Source organism: Pangasianodon hypophthalmus, chromosome 1 (genome assembly GCF_027358585.1).
Source record: "Pangasianodon hypophthalmus isolate fPanHyp1 chromosome 1, fPanHyp1.pri, whole genome shotgun sequence".
Lineage (NCBI taxonomy): Eukaryota > Metazoa > Chordata > Actinopteri > Siluriformes > Pangasiidae > Pangasianodon > Pangasianodon hypophthalmus.
In genome coordinates this window covers 14,021,517-14,049,159 of record NC_069710.1, presented here as the reverse complement: position 1 = coordinate 14,049,159, position 27,643 = coordinate 14,021,517, and the positions used below count along the sequence as shown (strand labels likewise).

The window sequence follows — 27,643 nt, the reverse complement described above, 5'->3', positions numbered from 1 at the left end:
TGAAGCCCAGCTCCGGCTCTGGAGAGGGAAGGAAAGATGGCGGCCGGAGCTGAAGCGGCCAGTAGCGGCGGCGGGGGCCGCAGCAGCAGCAGCTCCTCGGTGGCTCTGGAAGCGAGTCTGGACCGCCGGTTTCAGGGAGTTACGAACACGATGGAGTCCATTCAGAGCTTATCCTCCTGGTGCCTCGAGAATAAGAAACACCACGGGGTCGTAGTGCGCTCCTGGATGAAGTGGCTCAAAAAATGTGAGTCGCTTTGGCTTGTACACAAACACAAACACTAACATGTCCTCTGTAGCGCGCGCGCGTGTGCGTGTGTTTGGTGTGTGTTTGGTGTTTTGGGGTGTCTGTATTGTGTGTTTCCTTCATGCAAAATGCAGCTCGTGCTCCGTTTTCGGATGTGCACTTTTAATTCTTAATTTTGCACGTCGGTGTAATATTACAGCGTGTACACAACATGAGAGCTGCTAGCATGCTATGCACTGATGTTTGGGTTATAGGCCAGGCTTGTAAATAAGGACACAGTAAGATTTTGCACACTGATCTCACTTGATCTAGATTTGCATCAAAATTGCAACACTTAATATTAAGCCTTAATGTAAGGTTAATTTCCCTGTTCACAGAGAACACACACACACCTTCAAGCACAAGGATATACAAATGTATTAAATGTTGCTGATGTTTCTTTTATGATAAGTCCTGATTTGTAACATCTATAAATGAAGGCATTCAGTAATGTGTAATTTTTTTGATAGTGCAGACAATAAAGCTCTAGGAAGCGAGAAAAGCTACACAAGCAAATTACTGTGATTGTTAATTTTACTTAATTATTCATTTTATTTTAAAAACCCAAGCTAAAGTGACATCAGTTTCAGAGCTAGCATCCCAGAATGCACCTGTGCACACATTTTACACCGTTCTCAGGTAGTCTTTTCCAGATCACAGGGTTTCGGAAGGTTGTAAGGTCAGATAGACAAAGGTCACATGGTATCAGGTTGCTTTCAGACCGCATGTGTCTGACTGAGATGAACGGACGAATTTGTATCTATTAATTTTACACCGTCGATCACTGTGGGTTTCATGTGATCTGGGTTTCAGTTTCAGTGGGTTTCAGTGATTTCATGTGATCTGTCATGTTACCTGGAAAAGCTATGCAGAGAAAATGACACTGTGTCACACTATTCACTACATAGTGCACCATTTTTGGGGTCTCTCTCGTTTTGTACTGGCGATCATAGTCGGGTTATATCCAGTGGACACTAATGTTGAATGTGTTTGTATCTGAATGTAACTACTTTTCAGTTTTAAGTAATCGGCTGAGTGATGAGATCGGATGTGATTGGTTGAGTGATGTAATTGCATATGATTAGTTGAGTAGTGTGATCAGCTGAGTGATTGGATGAGAAAGAGTAATGTGACTGACTGAGTGATGTGATTGGTAAAATGATGTAATCTGTTGTGAATGGATGAATGTGATCTGTTGTGCTAGGGTGAGTGATGTGATCGGCTGTGTGATGTGATGCGATGTGATCGGCTGAGTGTTGTGATGTGATGCAGTGTGATTGGATGAGTGAGAGTAATGTGACTGAGTGATTGGATGAATGATGTGATCTGTTGTGCTTGGTTGAGTGATGTGATCGGCTGAGTGATGTGATGCAGTGTGATGTGCTTGGCTGAGTGATGCGATGCGATGTGATCGGCTGAGTGATGCGATGCAATGTGATCGGCTGAGTGAGAGTAATGTGACTGAGTGATGTGATTGGATGAATGATGTGATCTGTACTGATTGGGAGAGTGATGTCATTGGCTGAGTGATGTGATTGGAAGAACGATGTGAATCAATGTGATTGGTTGAGTGATGTGATCAGATGAATGGTGTGGTCAGTTGTGATTGGTTGAGTGATGTGATTGGAAGAATTATGTGATCAGTTGTGATTGGTTGAGTGATATAATCGTTGTGATTGGTTGAGAGATGTGATTGGATATAATTAGATGAGTGCAGTGATTGGCTCTGATTAGTTGAGTGATCAACTGTATGAAGTGATTGGTTGAATGATGATTTTGGATGTGATCGGCTGAGATCATTTGAGTGATGTGATCTGTTGAGTATTGATGTGATTGAGTTGTGCGATGTGACTGGTTGAGTTAGGTTGATTTCATCATTTGAATCATGTTATGGTTGTGTGATGTGATGGGGTTGAGGAATGTGTGATCAGCTGACTGATGTGATCATATGTAAATGGTTGATGGATTTAAAGGTTTTAACAAAAGGAAGCCATTTTTAATTATTTTTGTTTTTGATATCGGACGTGATTGGCTGAGTGATGTAATTGCATATGATTAGTTGAGTAGTTTGATCGGCTGAGTTATGTGATGTGATCGGCTGTAATTATCCTTCCCAGTCTAACTCCTAAAATTACCTTCCCACTTCTGAGTTAAGTCAAACGCAGTAAAAGTAAAGCTAGCTGGCTAGCATAACAGGGAGGGGTTGTCATTTAAGAAGTGGCAATAAGATTATTCAGTACACTGTTATTTAGATAAATTCACTACCAGAGGTGGCATACTATGGTAAACAAAGTGCACTAGATAGGTTGAATAATGCCAGAAAATTCATATATTTAAACATAAATCTTTTAAAAGGCTAGCAAGGTGATTTGTCTGTAGCTCAGATACATTTAAAATAGTTTTTGAAAAAATTTCCTTTGTTGTCATCATTTACGATTTGGACAGCAAATCTCGACACATAGCGATCAGAGGCTTCTGAATCCAAATGCATCGTTTTGTAGTAGAAAAAATATCAAATATTTGCCTGGCGTTTATGTCCCTTGTTACCCGGGAACATGATGGGATGGGCTATAACAGTTCTGCTGATGCAGCCTGCTCTCTAGTAAATGTTTCTTTCTTTTGCAGAGATATATAGAGAGCTATGTAAGGGTTCATTTAATTTTACAATGTGGCGATATCCTGTAACAATCCAATACACAAGCTACAGTGAAAGGAGAATTATTACAGAAAATGACTAAATGAAATAAGTCAAAGTGTTGCCCTGACCCTGTGTTATGATAGTCTCGCTTAAATTAGCCAGACAGAAGAAATAGCAAAATGTTAAAGACCGCATAGCTAGGGCAACTTTTTTCCCTGGTTAGCAGGAATTGCTCATTACAAAGAGCTACAAATAACCCAAAGAAATAATTATGAAATCAGTTTAATATTAATAGAGATCTCAAAGCTGTCTGGAAGAATGTGTAAGAAAATGTAATTAAAAACATTTGTTATGGGTAAAACTGATAATATCTACATAAACATTATGCAATATGCTACAACCAAGTCGCACAACAGAGGGAAATAATTTGTAATTAGACCAAATTAGCATGGTATTATCTAACAAATGTATAACACTGTACAACACTGTAATTGTGAAGTAGCACAGACTTTACTGGCTTTAATCGGCTGAGTATTGTTTGAAATTTAATTTACACAGTTATATGTTGCTGTAGTAACTGAACGGGTCTTAAGATTACCTTCACGAGACCAAGAATGATGAAAATTATCCAGATTTGTTGAAATACTCCTAGCTTATTGGGTTAGCTTACTTAATGGAATGCCTGATCTGAAGATGGCAGTCTTTGACAGCTGACAGAGTTACAACAAAGATAATTTTCCAATCAAACTGGTAGAGTGAGAACGATATGTCAGGAAGAATGTGCTGGAAGGTGGACTACAGGGCAGTTAATATCGTAGCATACACTATTTGTACGTTTTTGTTACTCAGAGTATTGAAGCATCATCTGTGAAACAAAATAAATTAAATGTCATTCCAATATAAATTACATTTCTGTCTACATGTTGGGTGTGCGAACTTTTGCACACGACTATACTATCAAACCTGAATGTGGAAAACTTTTTATTTGTATAGTGCAGTTTAATCATGTGTAGCTTGCACTTATATAGTTCATTTTATCATCTGAAATATGAAGGAGTAAAAGAAGGATGAAATGAGAGAACTTGCATGACTGAGGACATTCAGTAACTCAAAGCTTTATCCTACAAAGCAGTCCATTGTGAGAGGTTAAACCTGCTTCTCTGTGTCCATGCACAATTCCATGTTAAAAGGCTGATTATATCAGATTCTAGAAATACTAGAAGAATTTCATAAACCATGAGAGATTTCTGCTGGTTCTTAATCAGTTTTAATGTGTTTTTGGTGGTCTGCAATGGTAGTTTAATGAAATGTGTTCCTAATAGTGGAGGTGCGTGGTGGAGGGCCTTGCTGCCGCTTGCCGGAGGGCCTTGCTGCCGCTTGCCGGAGGGCCTTGCTGCCGCTTGCCGGAGGGCCTTGCTGCCGCTTGCCGGAGGGCCTTGCTGCCGCTTGCCGGGGGGCCTTGCTGCATTGTAGAAAGACTTGCTGTGCGATACAGGGTCTTGCTACATAAAAGATGGACATGGTTTATGGTACAGCTTCATGGCAGAGAATCTTGCTGCATGCTAGACTGTCTTGCTGCATGGTAGAGGCAGGTTTTTCTGCATAGTATAGGGTTTTACTTTGTGGCAGACAGACTTGCTTCATGGCAGTGTGTCTCACTGTATGCCAGAGGGTGTGGCATATGACAAAACAAGGCATTCAATTGACATGCATTCGTCTTCCACTGTAGATACACAACATCAAAACTATTCTAGCAGCACTTTACTATCAGAAAATCCCTTTGCATGCGCTCATTCAGCACCAGTGACAGAACTGTGCACCTCTGTGTACAAAATAGACTATGACCGAATATTTACAGCCATGTCCATCAACATGACTGATAATTATTTGCTGTAAGACAACCTCTGGTAGAGGGCCTTGCTGTTTGTAGACTGTCTTGCTGCATGGTACATGGTCTTCTAGGTAATAGAGGGCCTAACTTCATGGTGGAGTGTCTTGCTGTGTGGTGGAGGCTCTTAGTTAATGGAAGAGGGCCTTTCTGAGTGGCAGAGGGTCTTGGACCAAGCTTCATGGAATACGTTGCTGCGTGTTGCAAGTATAGTGCTGCATGGTTGAGAGAGTGCTTTGGCACTTGTTTTGGTACTTATTTTTTTTCGAGAAAGTGTGTTAGTCCATGTTTAAAGGTGCTGTGAGGGCCTTGCTGCCTGGTGTAGAGTTTTGCTGCATGGTAGATGGCCTTGCTTCATGGTCAAGTTTCTTGCTGTGTGATAGAGGCCCTTGCTGTGTGGTAGAGGCTCTTGCCTAATGATAGACGCCCTTGCTGTGTGGTAGAGGCTCTTGCCTAATGATAGAGGCCCTTGCTGTGTGGTACAGGCTCTTGCCTAATGGTAGAGGACCTTGCTTTGTGGTAGAGGCTCTTGACTAATGGTAGATGGCCTTGCTGTGTGGTAGACTCTCTTGCCTAATAGTAGATGGCTTTGCTGTATGGTTGATGATCTTACTGTATGGCAGAGGGTATTGGTTAATGGTGGAGGCTCTTGGTGTGTGTATGGTAGAGGGCATTACCATGTGGTAGAGCTTCATGGCAGAGGGTCTTGCTATGTGGCAGAGGGCCTTGCAGCAATGGTAGAGAACCTTCCTGCTGTGTTAGTCGGCCTTGCAACCATGGTAGAGGGCCTATGTCCATGTAATTTAGAGTGCAGGTTTTAGAGCAAAGGTTTCGCTGCGTGGCTGATGTTGTTGCTGGTGTTTTGGTGCTGTTGAGAGGTGCAATTTTTATTTTTATTTTTTTTATTTTTATTTTTTTAAAGAAGCAAGTGTGTTGGTCCATGTTTAAGGGTGTTTATGCATGTCTGAGGGTATTGCATGTTTTTCCTGCTTGTTCGAGGGGGGTGGTCTGGTGTGTTATTTGCATCACTGCAGATAGTAAAGTTCTTGGCTGATAAAATAGTGCCACTGCTAACCTACCACATTGCTACTGGAAATTGGAAACTGACGAGGAGAGTAGTACTGGTAAACTCCACATTGATTCAACTAGATTATTTCTTCATACAGAGTACACATTTTTAAGCTATTATTTTAGAAGCATATTTTCTCTTTACTAGCATCTAGCATTATGGTAAAGATATTTCTCTGGTGGTATTATAGTATTATTTGGAAGTTTCTGTGGTTGTAAATTACACGTAATGTTATTCTTAAGGTTGTCTTATTTTGATCTTGAAATTATTTTTCCCCCTTTATGCTCATTTGCGCATATGCAAGTGTATTTGTTTTGAATAGATAAGCATAATGGTGATTTTCTTTTTTCTTTTTTTCTTTTTTATATGTGTATATATACGGTGTGTCAATTTAATAAGTCTATAGTTCTTGGGGACAGCACAGAATGACAGCTTGCCACTTTTTTGACAAACATGTTAATGTGAAATAAGTTTGGGCCTAAAACGAATTTCTGATTCCCTCCACTATTTTAGGTAGTGAGTGGAAATGACTATTAACATGTTATTGTATTTACCCATATTCATTCATTTTGTTCAGTCTGATATTTTTTGTGAAGCCACATGTTCAATTAGACCATAAACCGATTTTTAATTATTCATAAAAGCTGCTATAAACATAACAATAGCGACTACAATTCCAAATTTACAAGTAAAATATTTAATGACTGATTAACTTATTGGAACATGCAATGCTAACATTTTTCTATAATTGGTTTCTGTCTCTTTAGCGGATGCCAATCACAGACTGAATCTCTTCTACCTCGCTAATGATGTCATTCAGAACTGCAAGAGGAAAAATGCCATTGCTTACCGCAGCACGTTTGCTGAAATCCTGCCCAGTGCTGCCCTGCTAGTCAGGTTTGTGTGTAAAACAGCAAATTTTCATTTAATTAATTTAATTTGTTGTTGTTGTGTAATTTTTTTTTTTTTATTGCACTAAATGTCTCCGTTTTGTCTGGCTGCAGGGATGCTAAAGTGCGTAAGTCAGTGGAGAGAATCTTCAACATCTGGCAGGAGCGGAGTGTTTACCCCGAGGAGCTGATCACCGAGCTGAAGGCAAATCTGCAGAAAAAAGAGACAGCGCCCCCTTCAGGTGTTTACATCTCATAGTTCAAAAATGAAATGAAGCTACTAATAAGTAAGACTTGCTACAAATTTGTAAGTGTGAAAACTGTTGCCTTTTTTTTTCTTCAGGCCCCTACCTCAAGAAGTTTAGTAAAAAGTATTAAACTATAGCAGGGTGCTGTTGTTAATTTTTTTTTTCATATTGCTATTTCATATTGCTCCAGTTACCCCTAAAGCTGCCCTTAAGTCCAAGATCGTAGCAGAGTTCGCAGTAAGTATCTTGAATTATATTATATGATTTTTATTTTTTTTTTGCAAATCTGTCCTTACATTTCATTTGACCTTTTATGTCTCCACCCCCCGCTTTAGCCTCAGGCGTTTATCGATCGCCTCTCTGCATACAAATGCTCTTTAGAGGAGAGCGAGCTGAAAGAGAAACAACTCGCCACTCTCAGAGTCGATGTCTGCAGCACCGAAGCTCTCAAGCGTCTCAAAGGTTTGTTAGATTTTCCTGCTTTACCTCTGACTGTTTCAAGGCCCTGACACTGGAGACTCCTTCCATAAATGTTAAATGTCTCTTTACAGAAAACGTCACCATGTCCACGATTACACACGTTTTTGATTTGTTTATGTGAAGCGTCCAAACTAATTGCAGTTAGTGCAGTGTACAGAAATTATTCAGACGTTTTTCTAGCTAGCACAGAAATTAACGCGCGAGGAAGTATTTCTGTGATGGAGGTGATTTGGTGCGCTCATTTAAAAAGCAATTATTTCTATGTTAATGATAACGTCATATTTATGCAGCAAAGCAAAACAACAAACTTATTTCATAATGATCAAGATTTCATCACATCTGCATCTTATATTTAAATAAAATGTGTAACGTTACGGCCGTTTAAAACCACATCACTGTCTCTTTTTTTTTTTTTTTTTTTTTTTTTTTTTTACACCCACAGATAAAGCAGGAGGAAATAAATTCTCAAAGGATTTTGAGGAAGGCAGCATGAAGCTGCAGGAGGTTGTGAAGTTTTTGGAAGGACAGAAAGAGGCAGGACCGCCGCTGCTCGAGGCTCTGGGGAACGCTGATGTTTTTTATGAAATGCAGTACAAAGAGGTCAAAATTGTCGCAAATGTAAGTCAGTTCTGTTGTTGTGATACCTAACGATGGTTATGGATTTAACTAAAAACAACCCATTGACTGGGGAACTATCGTATTACCTTCAGTGTCAAATCAAGTGCGTTCTTGCGTCTATAATGTCCAGTAGAATATTAAATCACTTAATGTTGGACATGTCTTTTCGTCTCTGATCAGGCATACAAGACATTTGCGAACCGCGTTTTGAATCTGAAACGCAAACTGGATGCTCTGAAAGCCACGCTACCTGATGTTGAGTCTCCGGTTCCCTCACCCTCGGAGGATGCTCCCTCGCCCTCCGGATCTGAATCGCCCTTTCACGGATTGGGACGCAGCCAACGAACAAAAGAGGAGAAAGACAACAGAGATGTGGAGGACATGGACATGTCTGATGAGGAGACTGCAAACACCACAAGCATTATTGGTGAGCTTTCATTCATTCAATCGTTCATTTATTTATCGCTTTATTGTTGTATGTGTTTTTATTTAATTTTTTTTTCTTTTTTCAGTTGAAGACAAAAAAGAAAAAGTGCCTCCATCTGCAGTTTCCAAAGCCACCAATGCAACAGAAGCCAAGTCCCCTACTTTAGATCCTCCCACAAAAACAACATCTGAACCCACAGTCGTTCAGACAGTATCCTCCTCTACGGTGACCACGCCCACCACAACTCTGAGCTCCGCCCCCTTAAATCTGGCCAATGTGGATCTGGGGAAGATCAGTTCCATCCTGAATAGCATCACTAATGCCATGAAGAACACCGGTGAGCAAAATCAAATAAAATAAAAATGAAACATCTTTACACTGACTATATTAGTTATACTATTTATATATTTATTAAATAACTCTGTAATGTATTTTTTTTATTAATGTTTATATTGTCAGCTATGTTTTTTCAATACACTTTTTTCATTTATTAATTTAATTTTTTAAAATAAATTTTTTCAAACGTTTTTCAGTCATTTATTCAAACATTTTCCTTTTTTTTTTTTTTGACTGTTTTCCAATTTCCCTTTAGCATTTTTATCCATTTTTTCCCCTATGTTTTTTTATTCCCCTGTGATCGTGATTGCATTACTCAGGTTTATCAGGGTTTATTACCTGCAGTAGAAGAAAATATCAAAAATATTGTGGAAAATAGAATTTATTCATATTAGTTTACATTCATAAGTTGTGTCTGTGTCTGCCCAACCCTTTTATATTTTTCTCACTACACAGGTGTGAGTCCTGTGTCCCGCCCATCTCCGGGAACTCCCACTACACAACCAGGCCACACCCCCACAACAAAAACCACGCCCACTGTTGGAACTGCGGCGCCCAATCCGCTGGCCAGCATTCTGTCGAGAGTGGATATTTCGCCTGAGGGAATCCTGAGTGCACTCACAAAGACACACACACATGCTGGTAATGACACCACACACACAAACTCTTGTTCACACAATTACACACAGACACATTTAATGTTTTGTTCATACTCCCTTTTTCCTTCATTCAGGTTTGTCTTCTCTGCTCTCCTCCGCCCGCACTGGTTCTCTCACCTCCCCAAACTCTGTCCCCTCTTCTTCCTCTGTCACCACAGCAACGGTAACAGCGACAGTAACAACAACCACCACCACTCCAACAACACCAACCACCCCGAAGACTCCAAAGGCTTCTGAAAACAGCAGCCTGAGCCATGAGTCAGAGCGAGAGAGAGTAATAGAGTGGGAGAGAGAAAGAGAGAAAGAGAGGGAGAAAGACAGACAGGAAGTCGTGATGCCGAGCTTAGAGTCAAAAATCAACAACTTCCTGCAAGTGAATCCGGGATTTGCAGGTGTATTCGAGGCGGAAAGTAACAGCCCACTGCTTGTGGGTGGAGATGCCACTCCGGTTCGAGACGAAAGGGGCGGGACTCCAACACAGGATGAAATAATTGACAGCCCTTGCGTTATGGCCCACAAAGCCCACATTTCTTCGTGGGGCGCCGAAGACGACCGGAAAGACAGAGACTACCGAACCCTGTCAGGAAAGAGTGCTGTGAAAAACAAAGAGCAAGAAGTAGGGAAGAGGAGGAGTGAAGCTTCCCCTGGCCACGCCCCCTCCTCCTCTTCCACTTCATCTTCTTTCTCTGTGCAGGAAGTGGCCACGAAAGCTAAAACGGAAGGGCGAAGAGCGAGTGTAGGAGCTCAGAGAGAAAAAGGCAAGGAGGAGAAAGGAGGGAAGAAAGCAGCAAAGAAACAGGAAGTGATGGGTGGAGACAACGAACGCTATCATCGCATTGAAACCGTGGTTACTGCGGCAACCAGTGACGAAGCCACAACCATAGATCCGCTCAGCTACAGCAACCGCATCCAGACAGTTGAGAGCATTCGCGTGATTGGTCGAGGTCCCAGAAGGTCCAGTGGAGCAACCAGAGGGGGTGGGGTGTGGTACGAAGAGGCAGAGTTTATGGAAGCCCCACCCCTGCCTCACCCTGGAAGTCATGGCCCTGACAGTTCTGGAGACCATGCCACATCTGCCCCAGCTCATTTGGTAGTTCCCCAGGGGCAATACTCGTCACCACCTCCCCCTCCCTTCTTCCCTCCTTCTCAAACCCCTACCCCTCCAGTTGTCCCTCCTCCTCATATTGCCCCGCCCACTCCACCTCCCTTGACCCCTTCTAGGGACTTCCCTCCCTCCCCTACTACTTCAGCTGTGATGGTGGGCGGCATCCTGGTCCCCATTGACCGAGTTTTGCCCCTTCCACCTGCTAATCTGCGTCCAGAGGCGGTGGCAGCCCATGGGGGCGGGGTTATCTCTTCTAACAATTCTAGAGGTAAATCTCACTCCATGCGCCCCCTTCATCGCCCGCTACTGGGGCAAAGCCCGACCTCTCCTTCACCCACCACCCCAACCACACCCACAACCCCTACCCCCTCCAGAGAGCCCCGCCCACTTTTGCCTTCCCCACCACGACCTCTTCTTCGCTTGCCTTCACAGAGGCTTCCGTTGCCCCTCCCCCTTCCCCGAGAGCCCTTGTTGCCAGGTGCAAAGCGACCTGGCCCCGCCTACCGAGGTGGATCGTTACACGCTTCTAAACGACCATTTTTGCCTCCTCGCTATTAAGGGTCACACTGCTGTCTAATCAGACACATGTGTTTGCTTAGGCCCTGCTCCCTTGCTATTAAGGTTAAGGTCATATGATATAAGCCTAAACACATGCACACCTAAGCCCTGCCCCCAGCTTGGTTTCCCCCTCAAAGCCAGTCACTTAGACGAGATGGGATGAACTAGGAGAGAAAGGAAGATGAACAGAGAGAGAAAAGGTGGTTATTCTGATCATTTCCACTTATCTTTGTGCAAATGTGTGCGTGTGTGTGTGTGAAAACACTTAAAACCAGATTATTCTGAATGATCTAGGTCTGTAATTGAGAATGTAAATAGAAGCTTTCTCTCTTTTCTGTGTGGCTTCTGCATTCCTGCTCTCAAACCCTATCACTCTCTCTGTAAACACACTATAACATCTGCCTCACATTATATCAAAGATCTGGATTAAACCTGTGTTCACACTAGAAACCGACAAGTCGTCACAGTCACTCCAGGTTTGTGGGCATGGCCTGTCCAGCTTCTTTTAATTTTCGAAAAGAAACAGAACTGTTGTATAATTTATACATTATTTTGGCTTGAAACCTCTTTCTATACTCTGTTTTCTTTTCGGAATTGGAACTAAATGCAACCAGATACTAGAGAATTTGTGGGCGAGTCTTTGTCACTTGCTAACGTGAACGCAGGCTTATTCTTGCTCAGCAAAATCTCAAGTTTCAGCTATGAATGAAAGCAGAATTAATCTAGCAAAAAAAAACACACACAACTCAATCTTAATGCTTCCTTCTTTCTACTTCCTGTCTTTTGATTTTTTTTTTTTTTTTTTTAAGTTCTCGCGTGTGTTATTACTAATAAAAGCCCTGCGTTGAGAAACGAGAATGATCAGGGGCTTACAATTCTTTATCGTTATGATTATGATGATTGTTTTTTGGTGTGTTTTTTTTTTTTTCCTTTTGAAGAAAAATGTGAATACGAACTGTAATTTTTTGAATTAAAAAAATCTATTTCTGAATCTGTACACAAGCAAGCTACGTGTACGATTTAAAAAAAACAAGCACTTACAGACGATTACAGACGATATCCGGTTTGCGTAATTGAGCCACGTGTCTTTTTGAGAGCCCTTGTTGCTTGGGGGCGAAGAGCTCTAGCAATGTGTATATGCATATTTAGGCTCCACCCCCTTTTCAGAGCTTAGAGGAACACACTAATGCAAGATTATGGTCTAAACACACACTTAGGCTCCGCCCTCTCTATTTTGCCTGTTAAACTTTTTCAGTGTATCGCTAACACTCCTTGCGCAAGTAAAATTTGAATGCCAAAATCGTGCACGTAGCTCTTTAAAGGTGGATATCCTTTCCTAGGTATCTGATTGGATGGTAAAAGAAGAGGCACTTACACTTTGCATTCTGTATGTTTCCTGTTTCTTTTCCCTTTGAGTCACACATTTCATTTTGACAAGTTCGTAATTTTCAAAAACTCGGAGTCCAAAGTCGCTTTTGAATACCGTTTCTGACGCACCCTCGTCCACTTCCTGTTGCCAAGCTTCCTTTTCTTGCCATCTCGGAGGCTTATTTTATCTGTTCTGTGAAGTTGGTTTGGTAAGGAGTCGAGTCAACGAAGGCATGGGTGCAATTGGTTTTCATGTCAGCTAAGATGTTTTAGGTGTAAACACAAGCAGTATAATAATATTCAACAAATATTACATTTCTAATTTAAAATCAGTTTTATCAGTCTGCAAAAGCTAGTTGGAATGTTATTCTGCCAGCTCGTTTTCATGCCAGCTAGTTAGCGTGATATTGATGCTTTTAGATCAGGTTTTATTCCTCCATGAGAGCTGAACTTTACTTTCATATCAGCAATGTTACTTCCATGTCCTAGATAGTAACAATAACAACTAATTAGCTTAAAATCACCACTTCCAAAAATTAGTTTAATACATCAGAGAGAGACAATGAAACTTTACTTTGCAAGCTGGAATGCCAATTCAATCTGCCAGCTAGTTAGTAAACCAACTGCTTAGCAGGTATTCGTCACATTCAAGTCAATGTTTATTCCTCTGTGTGAGCTGAGGAAACTTCTGCTAGCTGAAATGTTGACTTCAGTCTGCTAGTTACTTACTGTGCTCGCTAGTTAGTATAAAAGCAATGCATTGCTAGCTGAAATGTTACTACATGGGCCTTCAGGAAACTTTACTTTGCTAGTTAGAATGTTACTTCAGTCTGCTAGCTCATTACCATGCCAGCTAGTTGCATACAATTTCAAGTTTTTTAATTTTTTTATTCCTCCATCAGAGCTAAGATAACTTCATTAGGTCCAAGTCTGCCAGCTAGATTTCAAGCCACATAGTATGATATTGCCCTGTTTTTATTCCTTTGACTCCTTCATTTGTACAAGATATCACTGTGCTACTTTACTTTGCTAGCTAGTTAGCATGCCAGCTAGGTAGAAAAGGAAAACGCAGACTTTTGTGGTTGTTATTGCGCATTTCCAAGTGGACGAGGGCGTGCTAAAGGAAACGGCATTGACACACAGGTCAAAATCGTCCAGTCAGTATTTGTGTGTGTACGAGCTAATTATTGCTAAATATATATATATAAAAAAAAGCTCAGATTCTATTTTTACCTTAGATATGTATAAAATACTTCGGATTGGAGGACTGAGTGTTTGAAAGAATGTCCTGTTACTGGTTTCCACCCACACTGAGAGAAATGAGCTGTAATTAATGTAGATATTGCTAATTTTGCTTGTACAAGTAGTGATGTGATTATTTTTTTATTTTTCTTTTTTCCCCATTTTGGTTCATAACATGTGAACACTTAAGGAACGTGTTGGTGGTGATATACGGTGTCTTCTTTTGTCCTGAATGCATACACATTTAGATCAACAACTCTCTCTTGTAACCAGTATGATGACTATGATCCACATGCTAAGGGGTCATGTATAAACACATGAACTGAAATGAGGAACCAAATGGCTGTGTCCCAAATGCTAGACTCCATATTAGCTGTGTTCTCTGACTAAAAGGCTAGCGCTCGTAATTGCTAAGCATCCTTGTGTCCTTCGTTAGTTTTTAGCTGAGTATATTGCTTCATATAGAAAGCTAATCTCATATGTTAACATGTAAGTAGTAACCAGGCTAGCTAGTTCACCAAGTTAGCTGTATCGCAAACGTTCCTGGCATGAATTTAGCATCTCTGTATCCTCGGTTTAGTCTTTAGCTGAGCGTATTTATTCATATAGAACTTTAATGTCATATGTTAGCATTCTGAGATACCTTACTATGCTTGCTAGTATGCAAGCTAGCTAGTTTGTTATGCTATCTGTACCACAGAGCTGGCAGTAATGTGTTTAGCATCCCTGTGTCCTCAGTTTGTGTTTAGATGTATGTGTGGATTTATTAGAGATAATAGAGATAAATTAGCATTTCAGGAGGCTGTTAGCTAGCCAGTTACTTCTTTTTCCTAGCAGTCTCTCCACACACTGTTTTAATCTTTCCTAGTTTCCTAGTAAGTAAGCTAGCTAGATGAGTAATACTGTGACTAGTGTTATTACTCTGACTAGCTTTAACTATAAAATACAGCATCATGTATTTTGCATCTTTGTTTCATCTGTCAGGATTTAACTGAGCATACATGTATGTAGAGTGAGAATTCATAAAACAAACTTCTAGGTTTTCTGAAAATTGGAGAATTGTGACTTTTACTACGTTAATAAGAACTATTCTGTGAAGTGCTAGTGTTTGGGAGACAGCCATTATCGATAAACATGCAAGAAACCTGTTATAAATCGCTGTTAGCTTCTCAATACACTGCTTTTTGGCAAGACTACATATAATGTACACTTTTTTTTTTTTTTTAACTGAATCCAAGGTTTTACAAATGATTTCTATTTACACACACTCCATCCTACAAGCTAATTAATTCGTTTTTTTTATTTATTTATTTTGTTATTATTTTTTGTTTTTGCATTATACAAATCTGTATGAGAACATATGACACCAGCTGCTCTCAGCATACATATGAAATGCGTTGCACACTGTCTAAACTTACAGAAACACCACTGTTAAGGTTTCAAGTCAGGACTCCGGTTGCTGTTTTAATCTATCCTTTTTTCAGTACACTCTTTCTTTTTTTTTTTTTTTTTTTCTTTTTTTTTTTTTTTAAATTAAAAAAAAAGGGTCAAATCTAGATTTAAAAAGGTCAGATATAGAACCGTTAATGGTTCGTTTGTCCATGTAGGGGCACAGGTTCCCACCCTTGGTCCTGGAGGACCCTCTGTCCAGCACATTTACTGTTTTCTCAGGGGGAACAGGTTTTGTCGGAAACTAAGAACCTTTAACTATCCAAAGAACCCTTAGTAGAACCAGGTTTCTAAGAGAGGAGCCTTCCATTGGCCTCCATCTCTTCAATCCATGAAGAAGTCAGTTAAACAGGATTGAAATGCGGGGTGAGGCTTTTTCCAAATCACACACCCCTAATACAGTGTCCGTTTCCCTTCCAGTGTGTCGATTACTTCAGAACTGAAAGGTGCACAGGCTGAATGTTAGACGTATCCTTTTACAACAGGACTCAGTTGCAACATGGATGTAAGAGGTCCAGATTCCAGAACGTTCTCTGACCATTTCTGTCCCCGCAATCTCCTATATCCATGATAAACGAGTATTAACGTGTAAATCCTTGACCTTGACTGGCTGGTATCAAACAGATAGACTTAGGACATTTTATCGGTCCGTCCAGAAGAAAATATTCAACTACTATTCGACACTCTAATGCTATTTTGATGTAATTATAAGGGCTAACTGATTGATTTCGTTTTATGAGCATGAATATAAATAGCTATTTATGGCATTCATTTTAACAATGAGCCATTAAGTTGGATAAATGCTTCCAGATCTATGGCCTATGCATTGAATACTGTTAAGATGCTGCTGAATTAACTTGCTGATTGATTGATTTGATTTTGCATGTATTAACAGATGGATACACTGGGCACTTATGGAAGACTTATGAAATCCCAGTGCCTCTTAGAAAAGTTATATACAGACTACTACTTATAGTATGAAATAATAGATTTTAAATCCTATATAGAGCACTATTTGTCCAACAGGGATTCACTTTGGTCATATTTGTTTTGTGTACATGGATGAGAACAGCGTCTGTGTTTTTAAATAGTTTTAGTGCGCAGAAATTACCTCAGGGTGAATATTTTTTTATCTATTGTATGCGCATTGCCTGAGAGTGGTTGACGCATTCGAATGCGCCCACACGGTTTTTTTTCCCTCGCTTCCTGATTGGTCAAGCCCCTGGACAGGGGCCATCCAATCAGCTGCGCCCTTCGCGGTTTATTCCGGTAACATGGCGGCGCGCAGAGGACGACAGGGAACGTCGTTGTGTGAATAAATACAAAATGAAACGGTGGATTTATTTATTATTTTTTTTAAACTTTGAGCTTGTAAACATTTTGAAAAGATGATAGTGGCGTTGTGTTTGCGGCGAGCTCTGTGCCACGTGACCCTGAGCTCGGCGTTGAGGAGCCACAGAAGCTACAGCAAGGTTATATTATATTATACTACATTATAGTATATTATGAAACTAAAATTTGAGTTGATTTTCATCGTTCACTTCCGCATTTGAAATTAGTACTTTACAGTCTTTAATCCTTATCTAACTGTAATATTCTGCACATATTAGGTGGCTCTGGAAAATCTCTTATTAAGATGATGAGCTTCTCATGATGTAAACATGAACAGGAAACACCACGTGTGCAGATTAAAGGGCTGTGTTCCTTAGATACAAGATGTTTCAGTGTTCATCCTGAGCAGGAAGATACAAAGTGGTGGTAAAAATAGCTTCCCTTCCAGCCTGTGCTTAGTGATAGACAGAAGTGATGCTCCTTTCTTCGTGCACCTCTTTCAGATCACAGTTTTTTAATCATGTACCTCCTTAATGTCTAAGATCAGTGAAGATACAGGACTGGAACTGTTGTGTGTCTAGATAAACACGTGTAACCCTTAGATTTAAAGCTATTGATTGATCATGAATAAAACTCAAGTCACTTGCTGAACTCTTCTTGTCCATGTAGGCAGAATGCTTAGACAGCGACGACCTGTATGACCACGCTGGCACGAGAAAACTGACAGTTTCCCGTTCTTGCGCTGGTGGAGAGGAGGCTCATGTCTCGTCTAAAAGCACCTGATTGAATTCCTCAGCGCATGAACACACACCAAACAAGGATCAAGTGTGTGTGTTGGACACCTAAATGTGCACTTCTCTGCAGTCTTTAGCAAAAGGAAGTCAATAGTGGGTCAGAAATGACTCGTCTGTTGTTACATGTGTGAGTGTACAGCTAAATGCATAAGTTTTTACACCCTTGGGTGAAAGAAATGCAATTATAGCAACACAAAATTGTGTCGTCGTCCCCCCTCCCTTTTTTTTTTTTTTTATCAGTAATTACCAAAAGTGATCCATATGTGTGTGTAAATATAAATCAGTAGTGAAACAACTGGGTCAAAAGTTTTGACACCGTCTGCTGTTTATACTTTTTTCGTATCCTCTGAACAGCTTTTAGATTCTCTCATACTTCCTCTTGTGCTTCCCTGCTCATCCTTCTCATAATTTTTTTTTTTTAAACGCTAAGTTCTTTTCTGTTGTTTTTTCCCATTTTGTTGCTTTTTTCTTTTTTTGGATTGTTTTGTAGTAGGATACACTCACATTTTATTTCTAGTTTCTTGAATTTTTTCTCTTTGGATAAAAAAAAAATTAAGTTTTATCTTGTAATTTTTTTTGTAAGAATTCATCTTTGTTTCTGATATTTTATTGGATTAAACAATTTTTTTTTCCTTGCAGTTGTTAGGGATTTTGCTAGAGAGGCATCCCCCCTTTCAAACCATGGGATGTACAAACTTTTGCACTTTGCCATGCTCATGTTCTGACTCTAAACAGTACATTTTAGTGTTTCCTTCTCGCACACACAAAGGTGTATGTTAAAGATCTGACAAATTGGGTGTGATTAAGATCAGAGCGTGTTGGATTAAACGTTAGCGTTACCATGGCGATACACTAGGTCATGTGACCTCCGGAGAACGAGGCCAGAGCGTCACATCTGTATAAACACTCTGCAGTTAATGACTCATTCTTTAGTTTTCTTGACTATAAACACTGAATTGTGCACCACAACACACACACTGTTCCAGTCCTATAATTCCCACTGATGTGCACATTTTAGTGTTTCCTGTTCTGATACACACTCATTTATTGTCATGAATTTATGAAGTGATGAGCTAAACAAGCAGGAAACCTTTCACAGCTCATCCTCTCTCTCTCTCTCTCTCTGACACACACACACTTATGTTACACAGGTTTACATTTTGTATTATACCACAGTGCTGTTGAATTCTGGATTCTGATTGGTCAGAAGGTGTTCCATGTAAATGGGTTAAAAAGTGCAACCTGTCATTTTTTAATTTAAAAAAAACTAATTGTTAGAAAATTGCTCTGGCACAAGAGGAATAAAATGCCAGGCATTCTGTTTGAGAAAAATTAATAATAATCTTAATGCTTCCTGGTCCTGATTAAATGCTAATGCTGAAACACACACACACACACTGATTTACACTGTGTGGAGGGAAGTCAGTAGATAAGATTAGGGACTGCTGCCCAAATGTTGTCCAATAAGTTCAAAACAAGTGGCTGTGTGACATTCGCACCACACTGTCACCCTTATTAAGGCTTGTGTGTGCTTTTGGGAATTGGGACACAGCCCACAGTTGTTTTTTTTTCTCTGTTTCTTTTCAGTTTGATGGTAAAGGTCATAAGTGTGGTTGGAGTGTGTTTTATAAAACACATCTGTGTGTATTGTGGGGATTTGTGGGTTTGAATCATTTAAGGCAGCAATATTTGTACAGCCTTGGGCATAAAAAAATGGAAGTTTCACTTCAACAGATAATCATCATTATATAAATATTATATTTATAATTTTTAATTTCTTGTTTTTTTTCTGTTTTTTGTTTTGTTTGTTTTTGCTTTCTTCCCCAAAAATGATTTATCTTTAAATGTGCCAGTGTTTCTGTCCACTGCAGAAAAGACAATGATGTATGTGAAATATTGCATTGTAGCATATAACTGATTGTGTGTGTGTGTGTTGCATCTTCAGCCTTCAGTCAGCCAATCAGACCGACTGCGACTGTTTGAGGCCTTCTCAAAAAGGCCAGACCAGAAAGGGGCGGCGCCCGGACAAGAGCTGAGCATCCGATTGGCCGATGGCAGAACATTGAAAGGATTGTCGGGGGTCACGACCCCATTACAGATTGCTCAGGACATACGGTGAGTCCACACACACACTTACTTACTGACAGCCATATCTGAGTCAAAAAGGGGCAGGGCTTAATTGTCACTCTCTCTGCAGGGTTAAAGGAGCTGTAGTGAGCAGAGTGAGTGGTGCATTGTGGGAGTTATCTCGCCCCCTAGAGGCCGACTGTGAGCTTCAGCTGCTCAGCTTCGACTCCTCAGAGGGAAGACAGGTGTGTGTATGTGTGTGTGTGCGTGTGTGTGTGTGAGAGAGAGAGAGGATTCCTAAAATAAAGTAAATAAAGTTTTGTATGAATAAAGTGTGTGTGTATGTGTGTAGGTGGTGTGGAGGACAGGTGCGTGTGTTTTAGTGAGTGTGATGGAAACACAGTTTGGTGCTCAGGTGTGTCGTGAAGGTGTATCAGACACTGGACTGTACTGTGACTACAGACTGGACAACAGGTACACACACACACACACACACACACACAGTCTCTTAATAGCTTTTATTCTAATTTAATTATTTTTATTTATTTTATTTTTTTTAATTAAAATATATAATGCAAAAGTTGTTTTACACTTACATAAAATATTTATTACTACTTACATTTGTTTTTATTTATTTATTATTTATTACATATGTGTACAGTGTTTTTTTTTAAGTTGCAATATTTTATAAATAAATTTTAAATGCGTTTTTAGTGCTGTGTATTATTTACTAATTATTTATTACAGATGTGTGCGCTGTTGATTTTTTTTTTTTTCTTTCTTTAATTAGTTTTTATTTATTTGTCTTTCCTTTTATTATTTATACAATATTTGTTCAGTGTTTGTTTATAAATATGTCGGAATGTTACTTTCACATATTATACATTTATTTGAATTTCACTCACAAAATAATCATCCTTTTGTAGTATATATGTTAATGGTTATTTTAAAAATATTTTTTAATGTTAAATATTTGTTTTCATTTTATTATTTAAAAAAATATTTACTGTTTTCACTTACTAATATTCCGCTATAATATTTATATATTTTATTGCCCAATATTTATTTATTTTATTATTAATTATTATTTTTTTAATCTTAACTAATTTTTAATGTTTTTTTCCATAATAAATAGCTAAATATGTAATGACGTTAAATGTTCTAATAATAATAATAATAATAATAATAGTGTCTGTCTCAGCTTGGTGTGTTTAGAGGAGGTGGAGAAGAGGTGTGTGGTGGCGGCAGCATCGAAACTCCCCATCACCACAACGCAACTGAGTGCGCACCAACTCCGACAGCTCTTCCAGGTCAGCTACAGGTCATGACCTTTAACCTTTCCCTTGCTGCATGTTGCAGTGCTGTGGATGAAGTTGTTTGATGTGATGTTTGTGGCAGGATGATGATGTGAGGCTGCAGTGTGCTGAGGAGGCTCTGATGCATGGAGACACAGTCAGTGTGTACAGGTGTGGATATGATACACACACACAGACACACACACAAAATAGCCTTACACAAGCACTATCCCTTAATCAGCCAGGTCTAAGGATTTCATCTGGACAGTTAACTAAGTAAAGTAACTCTAAATGGACAAAAAGCATCCAGTATGTTGTTATTTAATGTATAATAAAAGTACTTGATGTCATGACATTTGCGTAGGTGTTTCAAACTCTCCCATATTACAGTGTGGATTACCGCTGGCAGCTCCGCCCCTTATTCCCATCTCATATTAGTAATGTTTTTCCTCTTTTTTCCTAAAAATTTTCTGTTTGAAAGATGCGCTGATGCGGCGTCCGTGCTTTCTGTCACAGTAAGTGGAGAATGTTTTGACTTCATTAATGTGAAACAAATCCATCAGTGAAACAAATCCATCAGTGTGTTTGACTTTAACATTACACAAGTATAGAGTTAACATCAGCTGCACTGAAATTCTGCGCTGTAAATACTTCGTCAGTAACACTGGCATCGAAGCGCAGCCATCGATTCTCCGAGACGCTCAATAATAGATAATAACGGATAACGAATATGAGGTAATAGATGCTGTGCTGCGATCAGGCCAGTAGGTGTCAGTATTGAGCTCTAATAAAAACACAATGGCCGTTTCATAACACAAAGGAAACTGAGACTCAGATTTCTAAAATTTCTAGTGTGTGTAATATCTCAGAACTGTGTGTGTGTGTGTGTGTGTGTGTGTGTGTGTGTGTGTGTGTGTAGGTGTGGAGTGTGTGTAGGTGTATGTTCCGGTCCACTCCTCCCTCACACAAGCTTCCTGCGCTCCTTTAAGATGTTGCAGGTGAGTCACTGTGAAATCCTCAGGGTCTCAAACTCCTCCCATTCTTCATTAAAGTAATTTCTTGACACTCTGATGCTGCAGGTTTCTCCGGTGACTTTATCGTCCAATCCCGATGCAGCAGGTGTGCAGAGGATTATGGGAGTTTCGTTTCCCGGTGAGAGAGAGCGAGAGCGGTGGGAGCATGAGCAGGAGGAGGCGAAGAAACGAGACCATCGACGCATTGGAAAGGTTCAGTCATGTCTGAAAAACACACATCTTTATGAAATGTATGAAAAGTGTGTGTGTTTGTGTTGTTAATTCTCTTGTTTGGTTTTGTTTTTTTTTATTTATTTGTTTTAAATCAGGAGCAGGAGCTGTTCTTCTTTAATGATGTCAGTCCGGGAAGCTGCTTCTTCCTGCCCAAAGGAGCTCATATTTACAACACGCTCACTGATTTTATAAAGGTAACAGCCTCCACGTGAACCTGTTATTTTATTATAGAGCACTTATACAGTCACGTCACAAATACGTCTTTCTTCTATATATAATTAAAATATTATAAATGTAATATTTATTGATTATATTTATTATTTTTTCTAATCATGTCCTTATTTTTATTTTTAATTTTGCTTTTTATAACTTATTATACAAAAGATCTGTTAAATGTTTTTAAATTATTTATTTTAAATAAAAGACAATAATAAAAAAATGTAATTAATTTACCTTAAGTAATTATTGAAATAAATTATTTCTATTTTAATGTTTAATTATTGAATATCTAAAACTAAACCTCAGTTTGTGTAATACAAGTCTGAGTTACCAAAAACAAATTTATTTATTTAAATAGGTCTATCTGTCTGTCTCTGTCTGTATCTATCTATCTATCTATCTATCTATCTATCTATCTGTCTGTCTGTCTGTCTGTCTGTCACATTTTTATTTACCATAAATCTGTGTATTGTTTTATTTTAATTGAAATATAGAAATTAATATACTTTTATATATAAGAAACTAAACAATTAAATGTATATTTTATTTCATAGTTTGTTTCTTTATTTATTTATTCTCTAATTATCTAAATGCCTAAATTATTATAATTATTATGAATATATCTTAACATATTTAATTAAAATCTATACATAGAATTGTTTTATATAGAAATTTTATTTTGCATGTAACAGATCAGGCCTTTCCAAATTTTTAGCATGCGTTCTAAAAGTGGAGCGCATGTTAAAAAAGAAAAGGAAAAAAAGGGGGAAAAAGCAAGTAACAGTGTCTGTCTTCCTCTTTCCATCAGAGCGAGTACAGGAGGCGAGGCTTCAGTGAGGTCGTGACCCCGACTCTGTACAGCACGTCGTTATGGCAACGCTCAGGTCACTGGGAGCACTACAGCGAGAACATGTTCACGGTGACGTGTGAGCCGCACACATTTGCCCTCAAGCCCATGAACTGCCCCGCCCACTGGTGAGTAGGACACGCCCCCTCCCTGAGTTACACAGTTACACCACAGAGTGAATTTTTTTTAAGTGTTAAACAGAATTAGCTGTTCAACAAGCGAACATATTAAGCACCAAAACAAACGATTCTGTATATACAATTAAGACAAGTTTTTCTAAATTAATGATTTTATATCATATAACATTATCTGTTCAGTATGATTTAGTATTTTGGTTTATGTTAATTAATAAATTAATTAATATGTTAAAATACATGACAGTAATAAAAAACATACATTTGGATAAAATAGTACTTAGAATTTTCTGATGCTACAGATGATAAAAATGTAAACAGTGTCATTAAAAATTTGGAAAAAAATTAGAACAGTTAAATATAGGAAAAACTTAAATATTTATAGTGAACATATTGTAGGTTTGAATAATTTTCTTTTTTTTTTGATTACACCAACTATTTTTAGATTTTCTGATTTTTTTTATAATGTGTGTCAGAATGCTTTCTGTTGTATTTAAATTTATGTAAATGTGTTAATTGGTGTTGCCCCGCCCACTGCAGTGTGATGTATGAGCAGAGAGTGAGATCATGGCGTGAGCTGCCACTTCGCTGGGCCGACTTTGGCGCGCTGCACCGCAACGAGCACTCAGGGGCACTAGGGGGCCTAACTAGGGTACGACGCTTCTGTCAGGATGACGCACACATCTTCTGCACACCCGAGCAGGTATGGAAGAACACACACACATGATAATCTGATATAGTCTGAAATTTCTGAGCGCATGCTGCAGTCACATGTCTTTAAATAACAGGATTAAATTACATTTTATTGACCTCAGCTAGACAAGTCAAGGGGCATGGCTTCACCTTCTATTCCTGTTAGTCTAAGTAAAAGGGGTGTGGCCTCTAATACTGTGGCTGTTAAAGTGAAGGAGGCATGGCCTGTCAGTCTCAGTTAAGGGGGTGTGGTCTTGGAGTGTTGGTCCCTAGAGAAGTGGACTCTTTGTCAGTCTTACTGACGGAGGTGTGGCCTTTGTATAGGTCAGTCATAGTGAAGTGGGTGTGGCTTCAGTGTCTGTCACTCAGTGAAGGATGTGTAGCTTCAGTGTATGTCAGTGTCAGTGAAGGATGTGTAGCTTCTGTGTGTGTCAGTATCAGTGAAGGATGTGTAGCTTCTGTGTGTGTCAGTATCAGTGAAGGTGGTGTGGCTTCTGTGTGTGTCAGTATCAGTGAAGGATGTGTAGCTTCTGTGTGTGTCAGTGTCAGTGAAGGATGTGTAGCTTCTGTGTATGTCAGTGTCAGTGAAGGTGGTGTGGCTTCTGTTTTTTAAATAGTCTCAGTGAGGGAAGTGTGGTCTCTGCCAGTTTCAGTTAAGTGGGTGTGGCCTCTGTGTTGGTCAGTCTTAGTGAAGTGGGAGTGGCCTTTGTTTCAGTCAGTCTCAGCTGAGTGGGTGTGGCTTTGTCAGACTCAGTTGAGTGGGTGTGGCCTCTGTGTCAGTCAGTCTCAGTGTATTTACATGTAACCTCCTCTCTGCAGTTAGAAGAAGAGATGACGGCATGTTTGGACTTCGTAAGGAGTGTGTATCGTGTGTTTGGTTTCACATTCCATTGCTTGCTCTCCACTCGCCCCGCCCAGTTTCTGGGAGACTCCGCCCTCTGGGACACGGCAGAACAGGTAACACCTCGATCATACATGTTAGTCAAACCTTAACCACACAAGCTACTATAACCTTAATGTCTGTCTCTCCCTATCTCTCTCTCTCTTTCTCTCTCTGTCTGTCGGAGTAGCAGTTGGAGAAGAGTCTGCAGTGTTTTGGTGAGCACTGGGAGCTGAACCCCGGTGACGGCGCTTTTTACGGTCCAAAGGTGCCACACACACACATGCATAAACGCCCACATGGTTTCAATCATACCTTCAGCCAAGACGGCCTCACTCAGCCTTGGAGATAAAATAAGAAGAAGATGTTGCATGCTGTGTGTGTGTGTGTGTGTGTGTGTGTGTGTGTGGCCTTGAGGAACACACTGTCGTCTATAATATGCTCCATGTTAGGCATACACACACACACACACACACACACCATGATTTTAGACAGTGGTACTGAGCCGTCCCCAGACGTTTTGGTCTCACCATCTCTTGCGTTTGTGTGTGTGTATGTGTGTTAAGATCGATATCCAGATCCGAGATGCGATTGGTCGACAGCACCAGTGTGCCACCATCCAGCTGGACTTCCAGCTGCCAATCAGATTCAACCTGGAGTATGTAGGGTACGTACACACATACATACACAGACACACACACGCACACATCGAAATGTTGTTTCTTTGATAATTCTGTCTCATTGTCTGTTTGTCTTTCTCTGTCTCTATCTTTGTGTCTCCCCCCTTCTCTGTTTACATATCTGTCTTTTTCGGTCTTCCTCTGTCAGTCTCTCTCTCTCTCTGTTGCTCCTTTCTCTCCTTGCATCTGTCTGTCTTTCTAGCTGTCTTTCTCTGTTCCTCTCTCTCTACCTCTGTACATGTTTCACTTTCCTCTTCCTCTGTCAAGCCTTCTCTCTGTTTTCATCTATTTTCTTTCTTTCTCTCTGTTTTTCTCTTTCTTTTTTCTCTCTCTCTCATACTAATATGTGAGTATAACACATTGTCTCTCTGTCTCTCTCTCAGAGCTGATGGACAGGTGCACAGACCCGTGATGGTGCATCGTGCAGTTTTGGGCTCACTAGAGAGAATGATTGCCATTCTGGCTGAGAATTTCGGTGGCAAGTGGTGAGAAATATTTAGTAAATTATATTTACAATGTTCAGTAAGGAGCGTTGTAATTGTCTGAAAACACGAGACACTAATCCCATCATTTGTCTCTCTCAGGCCGTTCTGGCTTTCACCAGCGCAGGTCATGGTTTTGCCAGTAGGGGACAAAAGTGAGCAGTACGGCCGGGACGTGAGTGCACCACTTCTCCCCATTATTAGAAAATTATTATAATTAATATAGTAGTATTATGAGTTAACAAGGTACTGCTGCACAAAGTAAAACCCGATTACATTTAACTGACTTTAATAGCAGTCGTTCTATTCTCTGTGGTAAATTTAAGGTGGTCCAGAGATTAAAGGAAGCAGGTTTTATGGCTGACCATGACGATGACCACGGTTCCACCTTAAATAAGAAAATTCGCTCAGCACAACTTTGCCAATATAACTATGTATTTGGTAAGACATCTGTGTACACACACACTCACACACACACACACACACACACACACACACACACACACACACACACACACTGCCAGACTGTACTGACTTGTTTGATTAACAAACTTAGCTTGTGATTGGTTGCCGGGCTTTATTGCTGATTTGTGATTGGTTGCCAGCCAGGCCTAGATACCAGGCTTCACTGCTTCCATATGATTGGTTGCTGGGGTTTACTGATGACATATGATTGGTTGCTGTGTGTCACTGCAAAAAGGCTGTGCATTAGCTCACACTTTTTTCCTGTCTGTCTGTCTGTTTCTCACTGTCTTTGACCCTCTGCTGGTCCGTCTCTCTCTGTCTCCCTCTCTCTGTCCCTTTCCTGGTATCTATCTCTATCTCCTTCTCTCTGTGTCTCTTTCTTTTTCTCATGCTTTCTCTCTTTGTCTCCCTCTCCTTGTCTCTCTCTCACTCTCTCTCTCTCTCTCTCTCTCTCCCCCTCACACTTTCTCTCCCTGTATCCCTCTCACTGTCTCTCTCTCCCCCTCACACTTTCTCTCTCTGTCCCTCTCTGTCTCTCTCCCTGTCTCTCCCCTGTCTCGCTCGTTCTCTCTTTTACTCTCTGTCTCTCTCTCTGTCTCTCTCCCTGTATTTCTCCCACTCTCACTTTTCCTCTGGCACTCACAGTGGTAGGAGAGAAGGAGCGACAGAGCGGGACAGTCAGTGTGAGGACGAGAGGAGGGAAACAACTAGGGCAGAGGTCATTGGAGGAAGTGATGACATCACTGATGGAGCTCCGAGAGAGCCGCAGCAACCAGGAGCATTTCTGAAAAAAACACACACACACACACACACACACACACACATGCGTTGTTGCGTGGCAGAAGAAGTAAACTTACCTGAAGAGAGGAGTGTGTGTGAGAGAGATGTCCTGTCATCCATGTTTTGTGTGATATTTATAATAAAATCATGTCATTTGTGAACTTTGTATTGTGCTTTCTGTTTCAATATGTGTTAACCGTTGTGATATCCCACAATGCCTTGTGCCTATAGGAATGATGTATACACAGGTATTGCAACACAAAAGAAAAGAGAATGTCATAAAGGTGCATAATTATAGCTTATTCTTTAGATATGTAATAGCTAGGTAGCGGTTACTGTATGGGGTAGCGTTTTAAAAAATATAAGCATGCTTAGCTACAGCCTGATGGAGGTCTTAGGGATGTTAAACATATATGACATCTAGCTATAGGTTATGGACAATGTAGCTAACATTAGCTAGCTAATGTTCC

General features: G+C 40.0%; 2 protein-coding genes across 2 annotated transcripts; both read left to right on the top strand.

Moving 5' to 3' along the window:
- On the top strand, positions 1-19,468 carry rprd2b (regulation of nuclear pre-mRNA domain containing 2b). The gene is made up of 11 exons (XM_053232353.1): positions 1-244; positions 6,646-6,775; positions 6,883-7,010; positions 7,207-7,253; positions 7,352-7,478; positions 7,939-8,114; positions 8,295-8,541; positions 8,627-8,878; positions 9,334-9,519; positions 9,611-11,399; positions 19,330-19,468. The coding sequence occupies exons 1-10, from the start codon at positions 37-39 to the stop codon at positions 11,197-11,199; spliced, it is 3,090 nt and encodes a 1,029-aa protein (XP_053088328.1). The 5' UTR covers positions 1-36; the 3' UTR covers positions 11,200-11,399; positions 19,330-19,468.
- Positions 16,590-27,334, top strand: tars2 (threonyl-tRNA synthetase 2, mitochondrial). Its single transcript, XM_026926164.3, has 18 exons — positions 16,590-16,730; positions 19,330-19,499; positions 19,582-19,696; positions 19,804-19,925; positions 20,653-20,761; positions 20,850-20,917; positions 21,666-21,744; positions 21,826-21,972; positions 22,089-22,187; positions 23,021-23,187; positions 23,734-23,896; positions 24,706-24,843; positions 24,957-25,034; positions 25,333-25,433; positions 25,830-25,931; positions 26,031-26,103; positions 26,255-26,369; positions 27,039-27,334. Exons 1-18 carry the CDS (start codon positions 16,647-16,649, stop codon positions 27,179-27,181), a joined length of 2,073 nt encoding a protein of 690 aa, XP_026781965.3. The 5' UTR covers positions 16,590-16,646; the 3' UTR covers positions 27,182-27,334.
- Positions 27,335-27,643: the final 309 nt, after the last annotated feature.